This window comes from Diabrotica virgifera, chromosome 5, assembly GCF_917563875.1.
Source record: "Diabrotica virgifera virgifera chromosome 5, PGI_DIABVI_V3a".
Lineage (NCBI taxonomy): Eukaryota > Metazoa > Arthropoda > Insecta > Coleoptera > Chrysomelidae > Diabrotica > Diabrotica virgifera.
In genome coordinates, this window is record NC_065447.1 from 118,368,649 (window position 1) to 118,388,592 (window position 19,944).

General features: G+C 32.5%; 2 protein-coding genes across 2 annotated transcripts in view; one reads left to right on the forward strand and one right to left on the reverse strand.

Annotated features, from left to right (window-relative positions):
* LOC126884316 (splicing factor 3B subunit 2) overlaps positions 1 to 19,944 on the forward strand; it is a 157,681-nt gene that overhangs the window by 131,111 nt on the left and 6,626 nt on the right. The gene's annotated exons all lie outside the window — the stretch shown is intronic.
* Positions 11,141 to 14,132, reverse strand: LOC126884326 (uncharacterized). The gene is made up of 3 exons (XM_050650267.1): positions 13,471 to 14,132; positions 13,117 to 13,300; positions 11,141 to 12,405 (listed from the first exon to the last, which is right to left on the reverse strand). The coding sequence occupies exons 1-3, from the start codon at positions 14,100 to 14,102 to the stop codon at positions 12,229 to 12,231; spliced, it is 993 nt and encodes a 330-aa protein (XP_050506224.1). The 5' UTR covers positions 14,103 to 14,132; the 3' UTR covers positions 11,141 to 12,228.

A 19,944-nucleotide genomic window follows, 5' to 3' on the forward strand; every position in this document is an offset into this window, starting at 1 on the left:
GAAATTAAAAAACGGTCACCAAGCAAAGCAGGCAACGAAAACAAGGAAGACATGGAAAATGTTATGATTACAATAATGAAAGAGCTAATGAATAAAAACGATGAAATGCTTCAAGAAATAAAACCAATAAGGAAAGAATAACAACAAACCAATAAAGAGTTAATGGGTGTAAAAGCAGAGAAACAAAAACTAAAAAAATAAGTAAAACAGCTACATGAATGAATGGAGCAACTGGAGAAATTTAGCAAAAAGAAAAGCTTGATCGTAACTGGGTTGAAAGTAGAAACAAATGATTATAAGAAATTAAAAGAAGAAATGGAAAATTTCAGAGCCCAAGAGTTGCAAATACAAATAAAACTAAGAAGTGCAAAAAAATAGGAGAAACAGTATGCGCAATAGAAACAGAAGCCCTCACGGATAAAATGGAAATCCTAAACAAGAAACGTAAATGAAAACAGCATAAAGATCCTATCTATATAAACAACGATTGGACATCGAAAGAAAAAGAAATACAAAAGGAAATAACTAAAATAGCAAAGGACGAAAGAAGCAAAGGTAAGCAAACGAAAATCGGCTACAAGAAATTAATAGTGAATGGCAAAATCTAGATATGGGACGAAGAGAGAGAACAGCTGATAGAAATTCAAAAAACTAATAAACGAAGAACAGCGGCTGAAATATGATATTGACATGACAAAAAAAGACTCGGAAATGCAAACGGTTAACGAAAACAAAATAACGCGCACAAAATAAAGAAAGAATCTCAATAAGAAGAAAAGAACAAAACCCATTAGAATGGGCTCTTGGAAAATTAGAACCATGCTGGCAGCAGGTAAGATGCAAGAAATAGCTCTTGAAATGAAAAAATACCAACTAGAAATCCTAGCCGTACAGGAAATACGATGGAAGAAAGAAGGAAAAATTGAGAAGAAAAACTTTAGCATGTATTATTCGGGAGAAAACAAACAGGGAACGAATGGTACGGCATAACAAAAAAATGAGGGAAAAACTGATACAATTCAAAGCAGTTAATGAAAGGATATCTTATATAAGAAAATAAACAAGCCCACATCTCGATAGTAAATTGCTATGCACCCACCGAAGAAGCAAACCAAGAAGATAAAACAGAATTCTAAGACATCCTGGAAGAAACCTGTGAAAATATTCCGAGGAATGACATATTAATAATATTGGGTGATTTCAATGCAAAGATCGGAAAGGAGGACTATAATCGTAATGTAGCTGGCAAAGAAACCATTCATGAAACTACGAATGATAATGGAGGAGAAATCTGCAACCTAGCAGCAGCAACAAATACATATATAGTTAGTACTGGGCATAAACATAAAAAGAAAACAAAATAACATGGATGATACCAGGAAGAATGGATGGAAACCAAATAGATCGTACTTTAATTTCGAAAAAGTGGACACAAATAGTACAAGACGTAAGGTCATATACAGGGGCAAATGGGGCACTGACCACATATTGTTGATAGCAAAACTTAAGATGAAAATAATCAAAGCAAATAATCATAAGGAAGGAAAAAGGAGGAAATGGAATATAACCAAACTAAAAACGCAAGAAACAAAGGCAACAATATACAGAACAACTGGAACAGAAATTGGGTCAGTACGAGCACATAGAAATAGAAGGAGAATGGAAAAACATAAAGAACAGCATAATAGAGACAACAGAACAAATAATAGGATTCCAAAAAAAACAAAGAATCGAAAGAAGGGTTTGATGAGGAATGTCTCCAAAAAAGTCAACTGAAGCACCTCGCAAGAAACAAATGGCTACAAAGTGCCGAACAGGAACAACTGGACCAATATAGAAAAGTAAAACAAGAAGCATTGAAACTCTATAGAAGAAAGAACACATGGATCTCTGAACAAATGCAAGAATTAGAAACGAATAATAAAGACAACAAGAAATTGTTCGAATAGATAAAACAACAATACAGTACCAAAAAATATGTCACAAAAATAAACAAAAAAGATTGGGAAAAACATTTCACGGGCCTATACAAAAACGACAACAAGGCATATTCAGAGGATGAGGATATAAGAGATAACAGAGATGAATTCATGGAGGTATTAAAACAACTAAAAGTAAACAAAACGCCAGGGCCAGATGAAATCAACAACGAACTGATCATCAACGGAGGAGAGGAGCTCACGAAGCGAATGCACAAGTTAATGGTTACAATTTGGAAGGACGAAAGCATGCCCATAGAATGGAAAAACGGACACATCGCACCAATCTTTAAGAAAGGAGATCCAACTAAGTGCTGCAACTACAGACCAATTATGCTACTAAATACAACGTATAAGATATTGACCACAATTATAAGAAACCGACTAAATCAATAAACAGAAAAAATTATAGGACCATATCAACAGGGTTTTAGAACAATAGATCAAAGGAAGATCAACAATAGATGCAATACACGTACTGACACAAACAATTGAAAAAAGCTATGAACATGACATAGAATTACACATACTATTCATCGACTTCCAACAGGCCTTCAACAACATATACAGACAACAATTATTAAAAGAAATGAAAAAAATGGAGATACCGGCAAAATTAATAAGACTAACTAGAATGACAATAAAAGGCTCAACAGCAAAAGTTAAAACAAATGAGGGCGATACAAATGACATCAAAATAGAACTTGAAGTAAGACAGGAGACAGTCTGTCAACGACAAACGACACTATTTAGTATCGCTCTAGAAGGAGTAATTAGGGACACAGGGCTGAAAAACACAATTATTCAAAGCTCAACACAGATCATAGGATATGCAGATGAACTGGGACTGGTAGCACGAGATAAAAAAACTAGAAGAGGCACTTTTAACCCTGGTAAGAGAAGCAAAGACGAGAGGACTAATAATCAATCAAAATAAAACAAAATATCTTATAAGCACACGAGACAATATAAACAGAATAGCAGAAATAAAGATAGGTGAAAATACATTCCAGAGAGTAGATTGCTTCAAATACCTGGGGGTGATGGTGGACGGCGAAAACGGAAGGAGTATAGAGATAAACGACAGAATTAAAGCAGGTAATAGAGTATATTGGAAATATCACCAACTACTCAAGGACAAAAACCTGAGCAAAAAAAACAAAATCAAAAATATACACAGCAGCAATCAGATCAGTGATAGCCTATGGAGCAGAAGTAATGTGCCTTACAAAAAAAGACGAAGAAAAGTTAAAAATAATTGAGAGAAAAATTATAAGGATACATGGCCCAGTAAAGACAGAAATAGGGGAATATTGAAAGCTGATGAACCATGAAATAATAAATATAAATAAAGGAGAAGATATAGTAAAATTCATTAAAGCACAAAGCCTCAGATGGTTTGGGCACACACAAAGAAGAGGGGTAGAAGAACTGATCAGGAAGATAATGAACTGGAAACCAGTAAAAAATAGACCAAGAGGAAGACCAAAAATTAGATGGGAAGATCAACTGCTAGACGATATATCAAAGATGGAAATTGCAAACTGGAGAGAAAAGATTCAGGACCGGAGAGAGTGGAAGAAGATAGTAGAGAGGGCAAAAAAACATCACAACCTATGAACTAAGACCTAAAGGAAAAGCGGACTAATTTACCGCGTGAAATGGATTAAAAGAGCTCATATTTGAGCGAACTATACTCTAACAAGAGTGAACGGTCCATATAATAATTCCAGGTATGTACCTGTATAAATTACCCTTCTTGAAGTTGGTGTAAAAGGTATTCACCATTTATGTATTGTCTTTTGGAAGGATTACTAGAGAAAATCCAAATAAATTTTGAAAAAATGGCTGAAATCACTGAAATTCTTGTAACAGATTCCGTAATGAGTGTACATGGGTGGTAAATGATTTTAAATTTCACTTAAAGAAAGTGCTAAAAAGTCTAAAACATTTATGGTACTGTTCTGCATCTGGTTTCCAGGCAACCTGTTATACCGACGGTTAGTTTTTTTTAATATTTTGAGTAGTAACTATGTTGGTTATCAACAATTTGATGTCAAAAATGCACATTTTGCCATTTTTTGTCTACCAGTAAGAAGAAAAACATTCAAAACAAAATTTAAGATAACCGCATTATAGAGCATGTAAAACAATTTAAACAAGGTTTTATAAATTTCGCTATACTTAATTGTTGCTTATAAAACTATAAATTAAGTCAGTTTAACGTTAATATAACTTATGTAAAAAATACAACTTATATCTCGATATTACGTGAAATAGCTCAAAGAAATGAGTAAAAATACACGGTTTTTATGACAGTCAGTGTAACTACGTAACAATTGTTTTAGTTTCTATATGGACGGAATAACAAAATTTATGTAAATCTGACCAATTTTTTCTCAATTTAATTATTTATTGACAATTTAAATGAAAAATAGCCGATTTTAAGAATTTTCGTCTATAAGTTACAATGTTTTACCAAAAAACTGAAAAAAGAACCGATTAGTTTATTGAAATAGCCTTAAAATGAGTTGAAGTAAAATAGAATTGGAGCTTTGTTTATCAATAAACATTAACTATTCAAATTTGTTTCTGACGTTTTAAGCTAACTACCTGAGGTACCCCTAAACCCTAAAAATGTCATCAAAACGACGATTTTGAAGCTCTTCCGACTGGATTAAAGAAGCTATTATCGATTCAAAAAAAAGTTGTGTATTTTTAATTCTAAATTTCAACTATTTAATTAAAAATAAAGTGTTTCAGTTGAAAATTCAAAGTTGCTACACCCACTGCTTTCGCAGGCAGAATAAGAACCCTGCTATTGCATAAGTATATAGATTTTGAAAAACCATTCAAAAAGCATTCCAAAGTTTTTTCGATATGCCGTCTAGTTCTCGAGATATTTGACAATCGCCTTTCCGGACAGAGCCCTTAAATAATGTAAACATTCTTATTCAAGCTAGACATAAGCCGAGTGAGAGAGCTGACCGTGAAATTCATTTGCGATGTTTCCAAATTTACCGGATCTCGGGTTGTCTGCAAAATATATATTTACCATATACACAACGGATCGCGCGCGCTGCCCTCTACAGCGGATTTAGTGGAACAACTGCAATATAAAATTCACCAAAAGGGGTGCAAAATGAGGTCCAGACAAAAATCGATTTCCTTGTACCCTAACCATTGTTACATCGAGATGTCACTATATACACGTGAATACAAGGTGAGATCCAAAATCGGATCTCGCCTTGCAAAACGGATCTCATCATGTATAGCTTATGATACCAACGGATCTCGCCTTGATATGAAGACATATATATATACAGGGTGTCCCGGAAAATAGTGCGTTCCTTTAAGGTATGGAGAGAATACACAATTTGGAACAAAAAAGTCCTATACCATTTTTTTCTAAAGTTAAGCGTTTCCAAAAAAAAGTTAACATTGTTTTCCATATACCTGTATTTTAATGTTTGGAAATTTTAATAAACTGGCAACATCGTACGCACTACGGCATAATAACATAATAAGAACTCGTTTGTGATTGTGATTAACAGTACCTATTTAAAATAATCCAACCTAATAGTAGGTAATACTTATGTATTTACTGTTTGTTTACTAAAATTATTTTCTTTTGAAATGTATTGAAATACCTATTGCATAATTTTAAACGAATTACACATCTTTTAACATAAAAACACATCTTTTAACTAAACTAGTATTATGTATTTAGTAAGGTTTAAATAGGTTGAATGCTGAGTATTGCTGAGGGCTTTAACTGAATTACATAGTTTTAATAGTTTACAGTGGAACTTAAATACACCAGATAATGTCTCAGTAATTTGTTTACTTGTGAACTGAAATAACTAAGTTGTACTTACTTGAAAATAATTAATATACCGAATAGATGTTTCAAGTAACCTTTCACAAACACCATTCATAGGTAATAACATAATAAGTAATACACTCACTATTCGAAAACATTTTCGGCATTGACACTAAACAGGATTCTTTAAAACTATCTGTTTACTATCATCTTCTATCTACCTATTCACATGGGACTGTCTATGCTTAAATTTGCGTCCCGCACATAGTTGTCAGATTTAAATTTGGATACCAAAATACATTTTAATTTTTTGGTCAAACGGTTGCATTTAGAAAAAAATGTTATAAGAGTTTTTTGTTCTACATGGTGCCTTCTACCTATACCTTTAAGGAACGCACTATTTTCCGGGACACCCTGTATATATATATATATATATATATATATATATATATATATATATATATATATATATATATATATGCCAAAAAGTCCTAATTTAAAAATAAAAATCGACCTATCTAAGGATTTCTCTTGAAATTTGCCCATTCTAGAGATAATAAATTTATGCAAACTCAAACGTCCTCACTTATACTACAGTGTCGCACCTGCTTGATTAGCAATTAAAAAACAAAGGGGTTTTCGATATTTTATTGCAAAAAACTCTTCGGGATTTCATCAATCAATGTTTAAAGAATATCTACGTATCTTGGCAACATTGAAATTTTAAGATAAATGTCCGATTTAGGGTTAAAAATTACCGATTTCGCTATTTTCAAAATTTTCAATCGCTTATATAACAAAAACTATTAACTTAAGAGAAAAATCACGAAAGACGTTTTCTGTTTGGAATGATTCAAAAAACCTAAAAAAAAATTTGTTCGATGCAAAAAGAATAATTTTAGGAAAAACCCCTAATTTTTCCCCTCGCCTGGTAAGGTCTTATGTTCTTCAGAATCGCCTGTCATTGTACACATTTCTTCTGAATGACTTACTCAAACACATACTTAAATTTAAACCTTACAGGAGATAGTTTATTTTACTCCCTAAATTTGCACTTTTCGATTCACCTGGTAGATACACGTGCACCATTGAGGCCTGCCAGGTCATGGTTTTTAGCGTTGGTGTGCTATGAATTATCACTAGAAAAATTTCTAGCCTTACAGGATGACCGTTAGTCGGAGGGTTCACTAGCTCTTAGACTATTAATTTGTGGTTCATAATTGCTTATTAAACGCAATAACCTATCAACACTATCTATATATCTTCTATGACCATTTTTAGGTTGTTTGCCACTTATGTACTGTTCAATTTTTAGTTCATTTAAACTTTGTTCTTGTTTTAGAGCGGAAATATATTTCCGCCGATATTTTTCTTATTATTTCCAAAGTTCAAACATATTTTAGATTTCTAATAAATATTTTTTCAGCATAAATTAATATACGATTATATACGTGGAATATCATATAATTTGTCCTATTTAAAGTATCTTTTTATGTCTATATTTTTTACTATTGTGAATAAATATTTTAGATATACAATTTTCTTTTTTATTCGAGCGATTTGTATTTTGAGCAATTGCCTTCGAGTAATTGCGTTCGAGCAATTCACCGGTTACCCATAATTTTACATCCGGTATGATTTTTTATACCTGCGTAATACTACCGTACGATAGTATTACAAAACAACAACTGTAAAACATGAAAATCTATAGATATGGACTTTTTTACGTCATGACCATGTTTTCAGTATTTAGCACCACTGTGAGATGGTGGAAGATGTAACGTTCAAAAATGTGTTTAGTCCCAAAATTCATTAAAAATAAGACTCAGCGCACTTTTATCCCGCCACCATCAAACATTTATTTTTTTAAATCATACCTTAAAATTCTAAATATTAATTAATTATGACAATGACAAAAAATAATATCGATCATTTAATACATACCATAGTGTACACGATATTTTTCGTTAGTTCATCTAGTAAACATAAATAAACTGGATGGTTTGCTCAGGGGAAAGCACGCCACGCATAACTGATCGCGCAGAAAGCATGGTAGGCTCAAATCTAAGCCATAAACGGACATAGTTTGGTCTCGGGACTTATTAATAGTCACTGGTCGGTTTAATTGGAAATTGAACACGTTTAAATTAAATTGGCATATCTATTTTATGTTGAGTACTGTTGTCCATTGACTTTACGTATACCTTAAAAGGACAATGGATCGGTCAACAACAGTCGAAGATAAAAATACTGGGATTGACTAAATATTCGCACCAAGGTGTTTGAATTTAATAGTTGAATTTAATAAATTGGAGCATGCATCAATCGGTGTGCCTTGCTTGCGTTTGCACTTTTCTTCTATAAAATTTGCCGCTCGTTTTACCCGTGTGTACATAATTTTTGTAAGGCGTATGATTCGTGAGAATCCATTCCGTTTGTAGACACCGATTTTTTGAAAATTTCGTAAAACTAAAAAATTCATATTTTATCCAATTTGAGTCCAAAAGTTAAACTGTTGCACTTTTCTTTGATGGAATTTGTCGCTCATTCTTCTCGCGTTCTTAGTATATTTCTGCGGCTTGAGATATGGTATTTCGGACACCGATTGCGCTAGAGAAAAAATTTTAGTACGGTTCTGCTCGGAATCCAGCTGGGAATATATTCTTGTTCTCATGATCATTTTTCAGTGCGTCACAGTTTTTCGATTTCTCTCTAATGCATTAAGTTTGATGAGACGGAAAAAGCGGTAGCTCCGTGATTAAACACAAAAATAATGCAGCATTACAATGGTTATATACATAAGATGTATATTCCTAACCTACGTTTGATTCGTTGATATTTAGAATGCGCGTTTTTTCTAGCCAATCAAATACACGTATTACGAAAACTTCGTCCATTTTGGCCATTTTTTAGAAGTGTCAGAGTCAAGTGACGGTTATTATTAAGGACAGTATTTTGTGTACCTGTCATTTTGAAATTTCGAATTCGACTTCCCTTGTGTTTCACAACGTTTCTGTGCATTATTTTGTGTTTTGGTTTAGAATTTAGTTCGTTAAAAGTTAGTTTTGTATTTGGGTTTAGAATTTAATTCGTTAGAAGTTAGTTTATACTCCAGGTCATTATGCAAGAAAAATATCCATAGTAAGGAGACGTAACTCATGGCTGAAGAACCTTAGGAACTGGTTTCGATATAATAACAATGAATTATTTAGAGCCGCGGTTTCAGAAATAAAGATCGCTCTGATGATTACCAACTTTTGAAGCGGAGACAGCACCTAGAGAAGAAGATAAAAACACAGGTTATGGATAGTTTTGTGTCATTTTTTAATGTTTCCATATATATAAATTTAATTAACAACATTGTTTACTTTTTAATTTTATTACCCTTTATAAAAAATACCTAGATGTTAACATATTGTGTAAAAATCAAATCTACTAAATTACTAATTAGTTTAATTCCAGAAGCTTTTCACCTATGGCTAAGAACGATTCTGGCATCTGTCAGATTCGTCAATAATTATATGAAATAAGTCTGGACACACCCAATACAGTATATGACGTCATAATTAATGACGCACTGAAAAATGATCATGAGAACAAGAATACCTGCTTAATTTTGTATTTTTCACGTCATTATTGTGAGAGTTATGGCGTCATGGGCAACCCCCTTATGACGTACGGGTATGAAAAATAGATATTCTTGTTCTCATGATCATTTTTCAGTGCGTCATTAATTATGACGTCATATACTGTATTGGGTGTGTCGAGACTTATTTCATGTAATTATTGACGAATCTGACAGATTCCAGAATCGTACTTAGCCATAGGTGAAAAGCTTGTGGAATTAAACTAATTAGTAATTTAGTAGATTTGATTTTTACACAATATGTTAACATATAGGTATTTTTTATAAAGGGGAATAAAATTAAAAAGTAAACAATATTGTTAATTAAATTTATAATTATGGAAACATTAAAAAATGACACAAAACTATCCATAAACTGTGTTTTTATCTTATTCTCTAGGTGCTGTCTCCGCTTCAAAAGTTGGCAATCATCAGAGCGATCTTTATTTCTGAAACCGCGGCTCTAAATAATTCATTGTTATTACATCCAAACCAGTTCCTAAGGTTCTTCAGCCATGAGTTACGTCTCCTTACTATGGATCTTTTTCTTGCATAATGACCTGGAGTATTAGATATACATCTCTCATCACATGTCCCATATATCTCAGTTTTCTTCTTATTTGTTAGTTCTTCTCGTTCCTTATGCGTAAGTCTCATTACCTCCACGTTGGCTATTCTATCTACTCATGAGATATTTAGCACTCTTCGCTACATCTCGAATGTCTCTAGTCTCCTCACGCCAATTTTCTTCAGTGTCCACGCTTTCCATCCCGTAGTATAGTGCGAATAATACCTCAGCAGTCATATTTTTAACTTATGGTCTCTACAGCAGAGAAGCCTCTTTATTCTTGTAAATGTGCTTCTGGCCTGTCCGATTACGATTTGATTTTTTGTGAGCTGTTATTGTTTTCATTAATGGTTGTATCTAGGTATTTGAATTCTCTTACTCTTTCAATAGGGCTCTTCAACGCTCTTTTCATTTGTTTCAGGCGCTTGACATATATATCGTATAATATATCTATCTCATAAGTCTTTGATTTTTATCATGGGTAGATATCAATATCGTATGCCGTAGATAATTAATATTATAGGACAAAAAACAAATTCGAAGCGTTAAAAAGCCCTATAGGCTGATTCTGTACATGTACATATATCTCACGAATCTCCTGTTGTCTTTGTTATCATATATTTCGTCTTGCTTATGTTGAGCGATATTTCATATTCTTTACTTACTTATTAATTAATACTTATTTTATTAATATTAATTATAATATGTTAATATTAATTAATTAATACTTAATACTTTATTAATTAAGCAGTGTCTGTATGTCTTCATGTTATTCAGCTAAATGAACTGTATCATCTGCGTATCTCAGGTTATTTATGATCATGCCATTAATTATAATGCTTACATTTTGTTCACCTATTATATGTCTTCCGAGTATGTATATATTAAATAATATTGGTAAAAGTGTACACCCTTGTCGAACACCTCTTTGCATTTCTATTGCTTCTGATGTTATGTCTTCTATTCGCACTACTGCTTTTTGGCAATAGTATAAGTAAAAAAAAGACTGTTGTCAAAACGTTTATTAGGTAACTTTTAAATTAATTACATAATTAAAGTATAATTCTAATCATAAAAACAATTTATTTACTAATGCGTAATAATAATAATAGTTTATTGAAGTAACTGAAAAGTAGAATTTGAATATCAGTGTAAGATAAGATTAAAACCTTTTCTGTATTTAAGATTTCTTTTGAGTATCAATGATACTTAACTAAGTGCAGTGTCTTACTCTAATAACTTTAGATTATCTGGCTGAATAATTATTTAAAAACGTTAAAAAGCTCTGAGAATTTCATCACAATTCAATTTTTTTGCAAAATTACTTACTGAAGAAATTATTACGTACGCCAAAAAAATAAATAATATATAAGATGTTATCTAACTGGGTATAATAGATTACTACAAGAAAGGTTATACTGGTCATTAGGTGAGGACCTAGGAGCTCCCTCTGTTTACAACACTATGAACAGAGACAGGTACTAATAAATGAAAAAGTTTGTTCATCTAGCGGATAATGCCAAAATAGGTGAAACTGGTGATACAAAATTACACCCATAGCAGATAAAATTATAGAAAATTTCTGCCAGTGGGAATGTTTTCATCACGATATATCTATAGAGACGAATCCATGGTGAAATATTTCTGTCATATAAGAATTGGATGATAATTGGTTCCACTGGATATGATATGTTTTTGACATTTGTTGTAGAAACACCAAATGATACTGAAGATACTAAAAACATACCACTTGGAGCTAAAGTAGTAATTGATCTTTTGAAATACCTGCCTGCATCATCTAGAAATGAAAGTAGATTAGGTGACACAACACACACAACTAAATAACTGGGAGATACTAGGAATATAGGAACTAAATAACACTAAATATTACCATGAGAAAGTTAGAAAATATAAAGACATATAAAATCTTTTATAAAAGGTATATATTTAAAAATCCCTAAAAAGGGCTACATCACCGAACTAGTTTTCGATTGGATGACCAATCATCATCAGTGCTTACGTGATCCAACATGCTAACCACCAAAATACAATATTATAAAAATATATGGATAAAAACCCTTTAAAAGTAATACGTCAAGGAAACATAGATGAAATATGCGAGCTTAAACATAGATGTTCAAAATATTCCATGTAATATGCTCTAGGTACCATCTGAGCTCTAATTCGAATTGTTCACATGTTGACAGTATGGTAGCACTTGCTAGAATGAGTGTCAGTTTTTTTCTGACATTTCCACAAAATCATCATCTGACGAGTCAGAATCCGATTCCTTTAAATCAATAATTATAGGAGATATGTGGCTTGTGTTTATTCTCTTTGCCGTCTCCCAATATTCGTCAATAAGTTTTTCTGCATGTCTAACATACTTCCTCCACTTTTCTGGTGTGACCTTAAATTAGAGCAAAGTTATTACGTAAATATTGTTCTGAAGCTATTTCTTTGTGGCATTTATGTAATTTACTATTCTAATTGGGAAAAATTCTTGGGTTACGGTTAATTTCATGTAATCGAATGAACTATCTTTCAATAAAGTCGTCCCAGGAACGCCTCATAAATATTGGCAATATCATTTTAAAGTCTTCTACTTTAAAATGTATAAGATATGTCTGAATTGGCGATATGAATGAGTCAGATTAAATTAAATTAGAAGAATTTTTTACTAAGCAACATTTTTGTTTAATTTATTAATATTTTGTATTTTGATAACGACGTCCAAAGTGGAAAAGGAAACGTCAATAAATTTTTTTTTCAAATTAAATTGTGGCTTATTTCCCAATTAGAATAGTAAATAATTACCTAAAAATTAAAAAAATATAAAAAAAAAAGATTTATTTAGCAGATTATTTAGCAGATGCCGCTAGGCACCTACTACCATCTCGTCAGTTGCGGTGGGAGATGGATATGTCGAAGATTTTTACCGGGGCCAGAGAAAAGCAGCCTGTGCAGTCTCTGATGAACCTCTAACAAGAGGTGAAATCGTCGATAAGAGTGCTGGCTGCACTCTCTGATCTGAGTAAAAATTAAGACAGTTTTGGTTTCGCACCGCAACTGAATGAATAAAAATGGTATACATTTTTATTTTTAAAAAAATATAATTTACCTGTTGTAATGATTTCTTCCAAACATTTATTACTGTGGCTTCATTTGTAACGCCAGAAGAAGTTATATTGGCATCGTAATACCTTTTGCAGTCAGACCAAACATTATCTATTGGATTAAATTGACAATGGTATGGAGGCAGTCTCAAGACACGATGGGCATATTGAAGGGCCAGTCTATCCAACCTGTAAATCAAAATATATCAAAATCCTATTTAATAAAAATTTTTTTTAAGAAGTATGTTAATATGTACTTCTTTATCTGTATATGATGGCCATATTTAAGGACCAATCTATCCAAGCTGTAAAACAAAATATATTAAAATGTCATTTAATAAATAAATTCTAATACGTACTTAAATACCTTATCTGGTAGATTCTTCTTTAAAATATCCATTAACTCAAATTTCATCATAGATATTGAACAGCTAATGTGTCGGTTTGTCAACCATTCTATTAGAGAATGTTTTGCCCAACTTGCATTTGGTATTTTTTCAACCACAGTTGAATGGTGTGATGCATTGTCCATTATAATCAATGAAGGTTCTTCTAAGTTTGGTAACAGGTGATGCTCAAACCATTTTCCGAAATTATTCGAATTCATCGAATCATGGTAGTCACCAGATTTACTTCCACTTTTGAAAATGAGTTCACCGTTTTCAATAAACCCATTTTCAGAACCTGCATGAAGGACAATGTATCGTACACCTTCTCCAATCTTCTTTCTGACTGCATAACTACTGCCATCTTGCCAGCTCTTTCGGAATCCACCTTTCCTGCATATCCACGTTTCATCCAAGAAAACTGGTTTTAACGGACATACACTGTTTTGATTTTCCTTGTAGGCTTTTAAAAATTGGAGTCTCTTTAAGGTAACATTGGGTTGTTCCATTAAATACTTTCTGTTAGAAAAACTACAATTTACCCATCTGAATTTTAATTCTTTTAAAACTCGAAGTGCAGCAACGGAAATCTGAATCTCATCCATTTCCTCCAGCTTTTCTTTTAGGGTCTTGAGAGTCACATATTCACCTAAAACGAACAAAGAAAAACTGATAAGACACTATAGTGATTCTTCTAGAAACAATATTAAGAATGTAAAGTAACACATAAATTTTGATATTAGGAATTTGTCTATTTAAATCCTATATGCAACAGTACTCCTTTCATAAATCGTAGTAAGCATTTTTGAATAATCCAAAGTATAAGAGTTATAAAATATATATATATATATATATATATATATATATATATATATATATATATATATATATATATATATATATATATATATATATATTTAGACTACAAATCTATGTATTTTCCCAAAATGTTCGATCTAAATGAATAAACTTCAGTAAAAACGCAAAAAGGACTAGGGCTAAAGAGGATCTTTATTACAATATTGTAAGTAAGTTTACCCATTTATCTGGTAAAGTTTGGTACTTAATTCAGTTGTCTTTTTATAACCACTTTTCACTTCTATATATTTTATGTACTATGTAACTACATACTGGTCAGTAACAATTTTTTAAAAGAAATGTTTCTGGAGAGTTAGTTACTCCTGCCTTTCTATCAGAATTATGATAAATGTTAACTAACCTACTTTAACTTACCTTTACTAAACATTCTGTAAACACGATTCCTGATGGTATGTTGGTATTTAGTAAAAAATCAATTTGGGTTCACGACAAGCGGCTTGTGATTGGCTCAGTTTGATGGAATAATCAGAATCTTTTTGTATCCCTTCATTTGCCAATCGTCTTACAGTTGGCAAAGAAATTCCTAATGCATCAGCAACACGCTGAAATAAACAGTAGGTAAAACAATTTTATTTTAAGGGTATTTTGAAATTTACTTCACGAACAGCAGAAATTTGTAACAAAGTTTGTCCAGCTTCCTTTTCTAATTGAAAATATTGGAGCAATTTTAATATTAATATTTGCTCCTTTTCCGTATACCTCGGCATCTTCGCCCTAACTCTTCTAACTAACTAAACTTAACTAACTTCTAATTAACTAACAACTAAACTAACTTCTAACGAACTAAATTCTAAACCAAAATACAAAACTAACTTTTAACGAACTAAATTCTAAACCAAAACACAAAATAATGCACAAACACGTTGTGAAACACAAGGGTAGTCGAATTCTAAATTTCAAAATGAAAGGTACACAAAATACTGACTGAATAATAACCGTCACTTGACTCTTTGACACTTCTAAAAAATGGCCAAAATGGACGAAGTTTTCGTCAAATGTTCGTAATACGTGTATTTGATTGCCTAGAAAAAACGCGCATTCTAAATATCAACGAATCAAACGTAGGTTAGGAATAGACATCTTATGTATATAACCATTGTAATGCTGCATTATTTTTGTGTTTAATCACGGAGCTACCGCTTTTTCCGTCTCATCTAACTTAATGCATTAGAGAGAAATCTAAAAACTGTGACGCACTGAAAAATGATCATGAGAACAAGAATAACAACCTACTCCCAGTCCGGTCGAATATACCTGCCAAATTTCATAAAAATCGGTCGTCGTTTCGGAGGAGTATGGTAACAAACACTGTGACCGGAGAATTTTATAAGGTGTTTCATTAACAATTGTCCATATCGTAACCGGAAAAAACTTAGCACAAAATACGAAGATTTAACCCAAAACACTTAAATAAAATATTCCTCCTTACCGAGATACAGAGTGTTTTATTGCAAATATGAAAATAAAATAATTTTAGCCCATTGTTCAAGCACCTTTTAATATTTTTTGTTCAAACTTGACATGATGACGTGATTCTCTTATTTGTAGGAATTGGCATAAACTATCTATGTCTTTGTAGTTTTGCAATGTGATATGGTCTTCCAGCGTTTCTTCGAAATGTCTTGCAATCAGTTCGACTAATTGTTCTGATGAATAATTATATTGTAAATGTTTTGCATTATTGTAAATTTGTAATGCATATGTCCTTTCTGAGATACCCATCCTATCATTGTATTTCCCATTTTGCAATTCCTTGTTAATTTCCAATTGTTGGACTTTTCCCCAGAAATAATTCAAAAATTTTTGTTCAAATTGTTGCCAACTGCCAAATTCTTCTTCTTTGCTATCAAACCATAGGCTTGCCTCATACTTAAGATGGTTTCTGATTGTTTCTTTTGCTGTTTCAATATTTCCGATGTGCTGTACTTTCTTTTTCAGACTATTTATGAACGGCACTGGGTGTAATCTTCTTACATCCCCGCCAAACCGTATTTTCACGTCATCTGTGCTATGTATAACCATTTCTCTTCTTTCTCCGAAATTCTGTTGCGTCCTGTTTTCGGTGACTTGTTTTTCTATTTCTGTGATTCTTTTTTCCACTTCTTCTCTGTCTACTTGAATAGCATTTTCCAGCTTATTTTCCAAATTTTCTAGTTCCTTTTTCTGGCAGTTGTTTATCTCCTTTATTTTGATTTTGATTTCTTTAATCTCTATCTCCTGTTTCTCGCTCTTTTCTGCAATCTCTTCAATTTTTTAACCATTTCCTTCTTAATACTCTCTATATTTCTGTTGTTTTCTTCTATTGCTTGTTTTGTTTCCTGTTGATTTTCTTGCATTATTCTTTTTGTTTCATCTTGATTTTCTTGCATTGTATCCAGTTTTTGTGACTGGAATTGCATTAGTTGTAATAATTTATCTATTCCTGATAATTCTTGTTGTTCTGATGCCATGATTGTTGTGTCTAAAATATCTTCTTGGTCTAAATTTTCCTCTTGATCTGAATGTTCTTCTTGTTTTTTGTTGTCTTTGCTTTTGCTTCTTGTCACGGGCATTTGTTTTCAAGAAGTACTATCCCCGCCAAATATGAAATTTGACTAGTATGTTACCAAGACGAATTTTTCTCACCCAAATTTAATAAATTGTCAATAAATATATCAAATGTAAATATCGATAAATTAAATCAATTATGTCAAATTTGTACCTAAAGATATCTAAAATTTTATGTCATCAAATGTAAATATCTCACTTTTTACCACGGGCATATAAATTTCCAACCACCGGCTTTTCTCTTTCTATTCCTTCAAATTTGCCACTAGAAATACTTTTCAATGCTTTCCACTTTGGGCGACATGTTGTAGTGATCTTATTTTTGAAATCTGATGCTGTTCTCAGATGTAATTTATTTTAATTAATTAATTAATGATCAAATACCAATATAGTGTCAATCTCAGGGCTAAATTATAATATCAATTACTTACTTTCGTGGCTTCAAAATATTTCTCAGTGGATTCCTAATCGGGATAGATAAAAGAGAGTAAAATAATACACACATATGAATTTCAATTAGAAATTATAAAATCGTTTATTTTATCTAAATGGCATTCAATGCTTAATATTTCTTATTCTTATCTTTCTATCTTTATTTAATATAACATTTACAAACATGGGAATCTTATTTCTTTTTGTCTCCAAAGGTATTTTATTTAAAATGAACTATTATGATTTATCAGTGATAAATTGATTTAGGTTTGATAAGAAATTTTTAATAATGATTGTGTGCCTCAATTTTCAATGTGGTATTTAATACATAAACCATACATTCATGTTATAACAAAATAGACTGACCTTTACTGATGATTTGACAATGTCTTCACACAAAACACGTTTCCTCCTATCTTGGGTTGCGATCAAACGACTCGTACCAGCTTCCCAGTAAAGCCTCTGCTCCTTTCTGGAAACTACGCCTCGTACCGCCCTCGTTCCTGCCTTCTCCTGATGCCGTGTTCTACCTTTTTCAAACACTTCAACAAAAACCGGGATACTCTAGACTCAAGGAGTTATATCTTATCTCGACTCGGCCTAACACACGTTCCACGATATCTTACTTTTTAAATTTCAACAACAAACTAACTATACCGGCGTTTCACCTTTTTGTACACTCTTCTCGAACACTGGACTTCCCTTTCGATCGCTCAAAACATTCTGCCACATATCTCTCATCCATTCTCCTACTTCCAAATTACCCCTTCCAGCATTCAAAAATCAACCAATCCCAAGCAACTTTCAATTATCCGTATTTATCAACACAACTTTCCTTTTTCTAAATATCTTAATGGATTTCAAGAAAAATAATATTCCCCATTTCAATTTTACTTTCTACATTAATACAACATTTACAAATTTAATGACCCATTATCTTATTCACTAGAGTATTAGTTAGCGGTGGTTAATGACAAATCCTTCCGCGAACACTTTCTTTGTACACATCACTCTAATTGTTTATTTGAGTCGTATTGTTCGGAGGTTCGTAAACACTTCTCCGAATCACTCTCTTAAACGCTACCTATACATAATTTGTTTTATACAGGGTGTTCCAAATTTACATGCCCGTGGTCGAGAAAAATGAAAACCTTTATTTTAATTTGACTTTAATTTATAATTATAAACTTTCATTTCTTATATCAATTAGGAATATAACAAATCCCCGCCTTAGTATTCGATAAAATTTATCTGCATCTTTAATTAAATTTTCTCGAGGCAAAACCAACTCCCCGTATATTGTCTTTAATATCTTGCTTACCGTACCTTGCTTTAATCTATGTCTTATACACTAACTTACTATCTAATTTATGCAGTTCTGTCTTTTATTCGTGATATTTGTATACATCGTGAATATTATAAATTCCTCGGATCTTTTCCGAGTTCCTATGCCTCAACTCATAACTATTTATCCCATCTTCATTATTCACGATGTACGGGCCTTCGAAAACAGGCATTAACTTTGCGCAAATACCCCCAGGAAGATTTGATACTCGTAATGCCCTCACAAGTACTTTTTCACCCTTTTGGAAAGTCACTGGTCTTCGTTTTCTATTATGTTCCTGTCTTTGGATATACTTTTCATTGCTTCGCCGCAATCTCCTCTGTACTGTTTCAATTACCTGTTGATATTCCTTTGGCTCTGGGTCTTCCCATGGCCTTATCGGCATTACCCCCTTCATGATGTATTCCGGGGTCTCTTTTGTTACTGTGCTCGGAATGGTATTTAGATACATTTCTATTTCCGCCATTTTCCTGTCCCAGTGGCGATGTTGACCATCCGTCGCAATGCGAAGAAATTTCGTCACTTCCTGTATGAAGCGCTCCGAAGGGTTACTCTGGGGATGCCTGATGCTGACAAAATTTGTCTCTATTCCCCGTTCTCGAAGTTGTCCCTTGAAACGATCATTTCGGAAATACGTTGCATTGTCTAGTAGAATCTTTTTTGGTGTTCCTACTGTGGCTATAAAATTGTCGATTTTTCTTAATATTTCTTCCCCCTTTGTGGTGCGGCAACTGTATAATTTTACGTATTTTGAAAACACATCCACCATCACCAGAATATGTTTGTTCCTTTTAGTGGTCATAATTAGACCGCTTAACATATCTATTGCTACAATGTCCAATTTGTTCCGGGCTTCAATATTTTTTGCAATATTTTCGCTTTTGAAATTCCTACTCTTATATTTTTGACATACATCGCACTTCTGGGTAATTTCCTTTGCAATGCGGTAATCTTGTCGGCTGATGTAATTTTCCCTAAAAACGAGCCAAACCTTTCTGCTACCGATATGTCCATTGTCCTCATGTAATTTCTTTATTATCTTTTCTGCCAATGTCTGTGTCACTAAATATAGTTCCTTTCCGTCTATTCTCTTAAAATATATGTTATTTTCTACCTCCGCTCTTTTTTTCTCTCTTTCCTCTAGGTCTTCCTGGTTTGTCCTTATCTCATTTAACGAATATACCCCTTCTTCTTGTATTAATCTATTTAGTCCCACCTGTAGAGTAATTGTTTCCTTTTTTCCG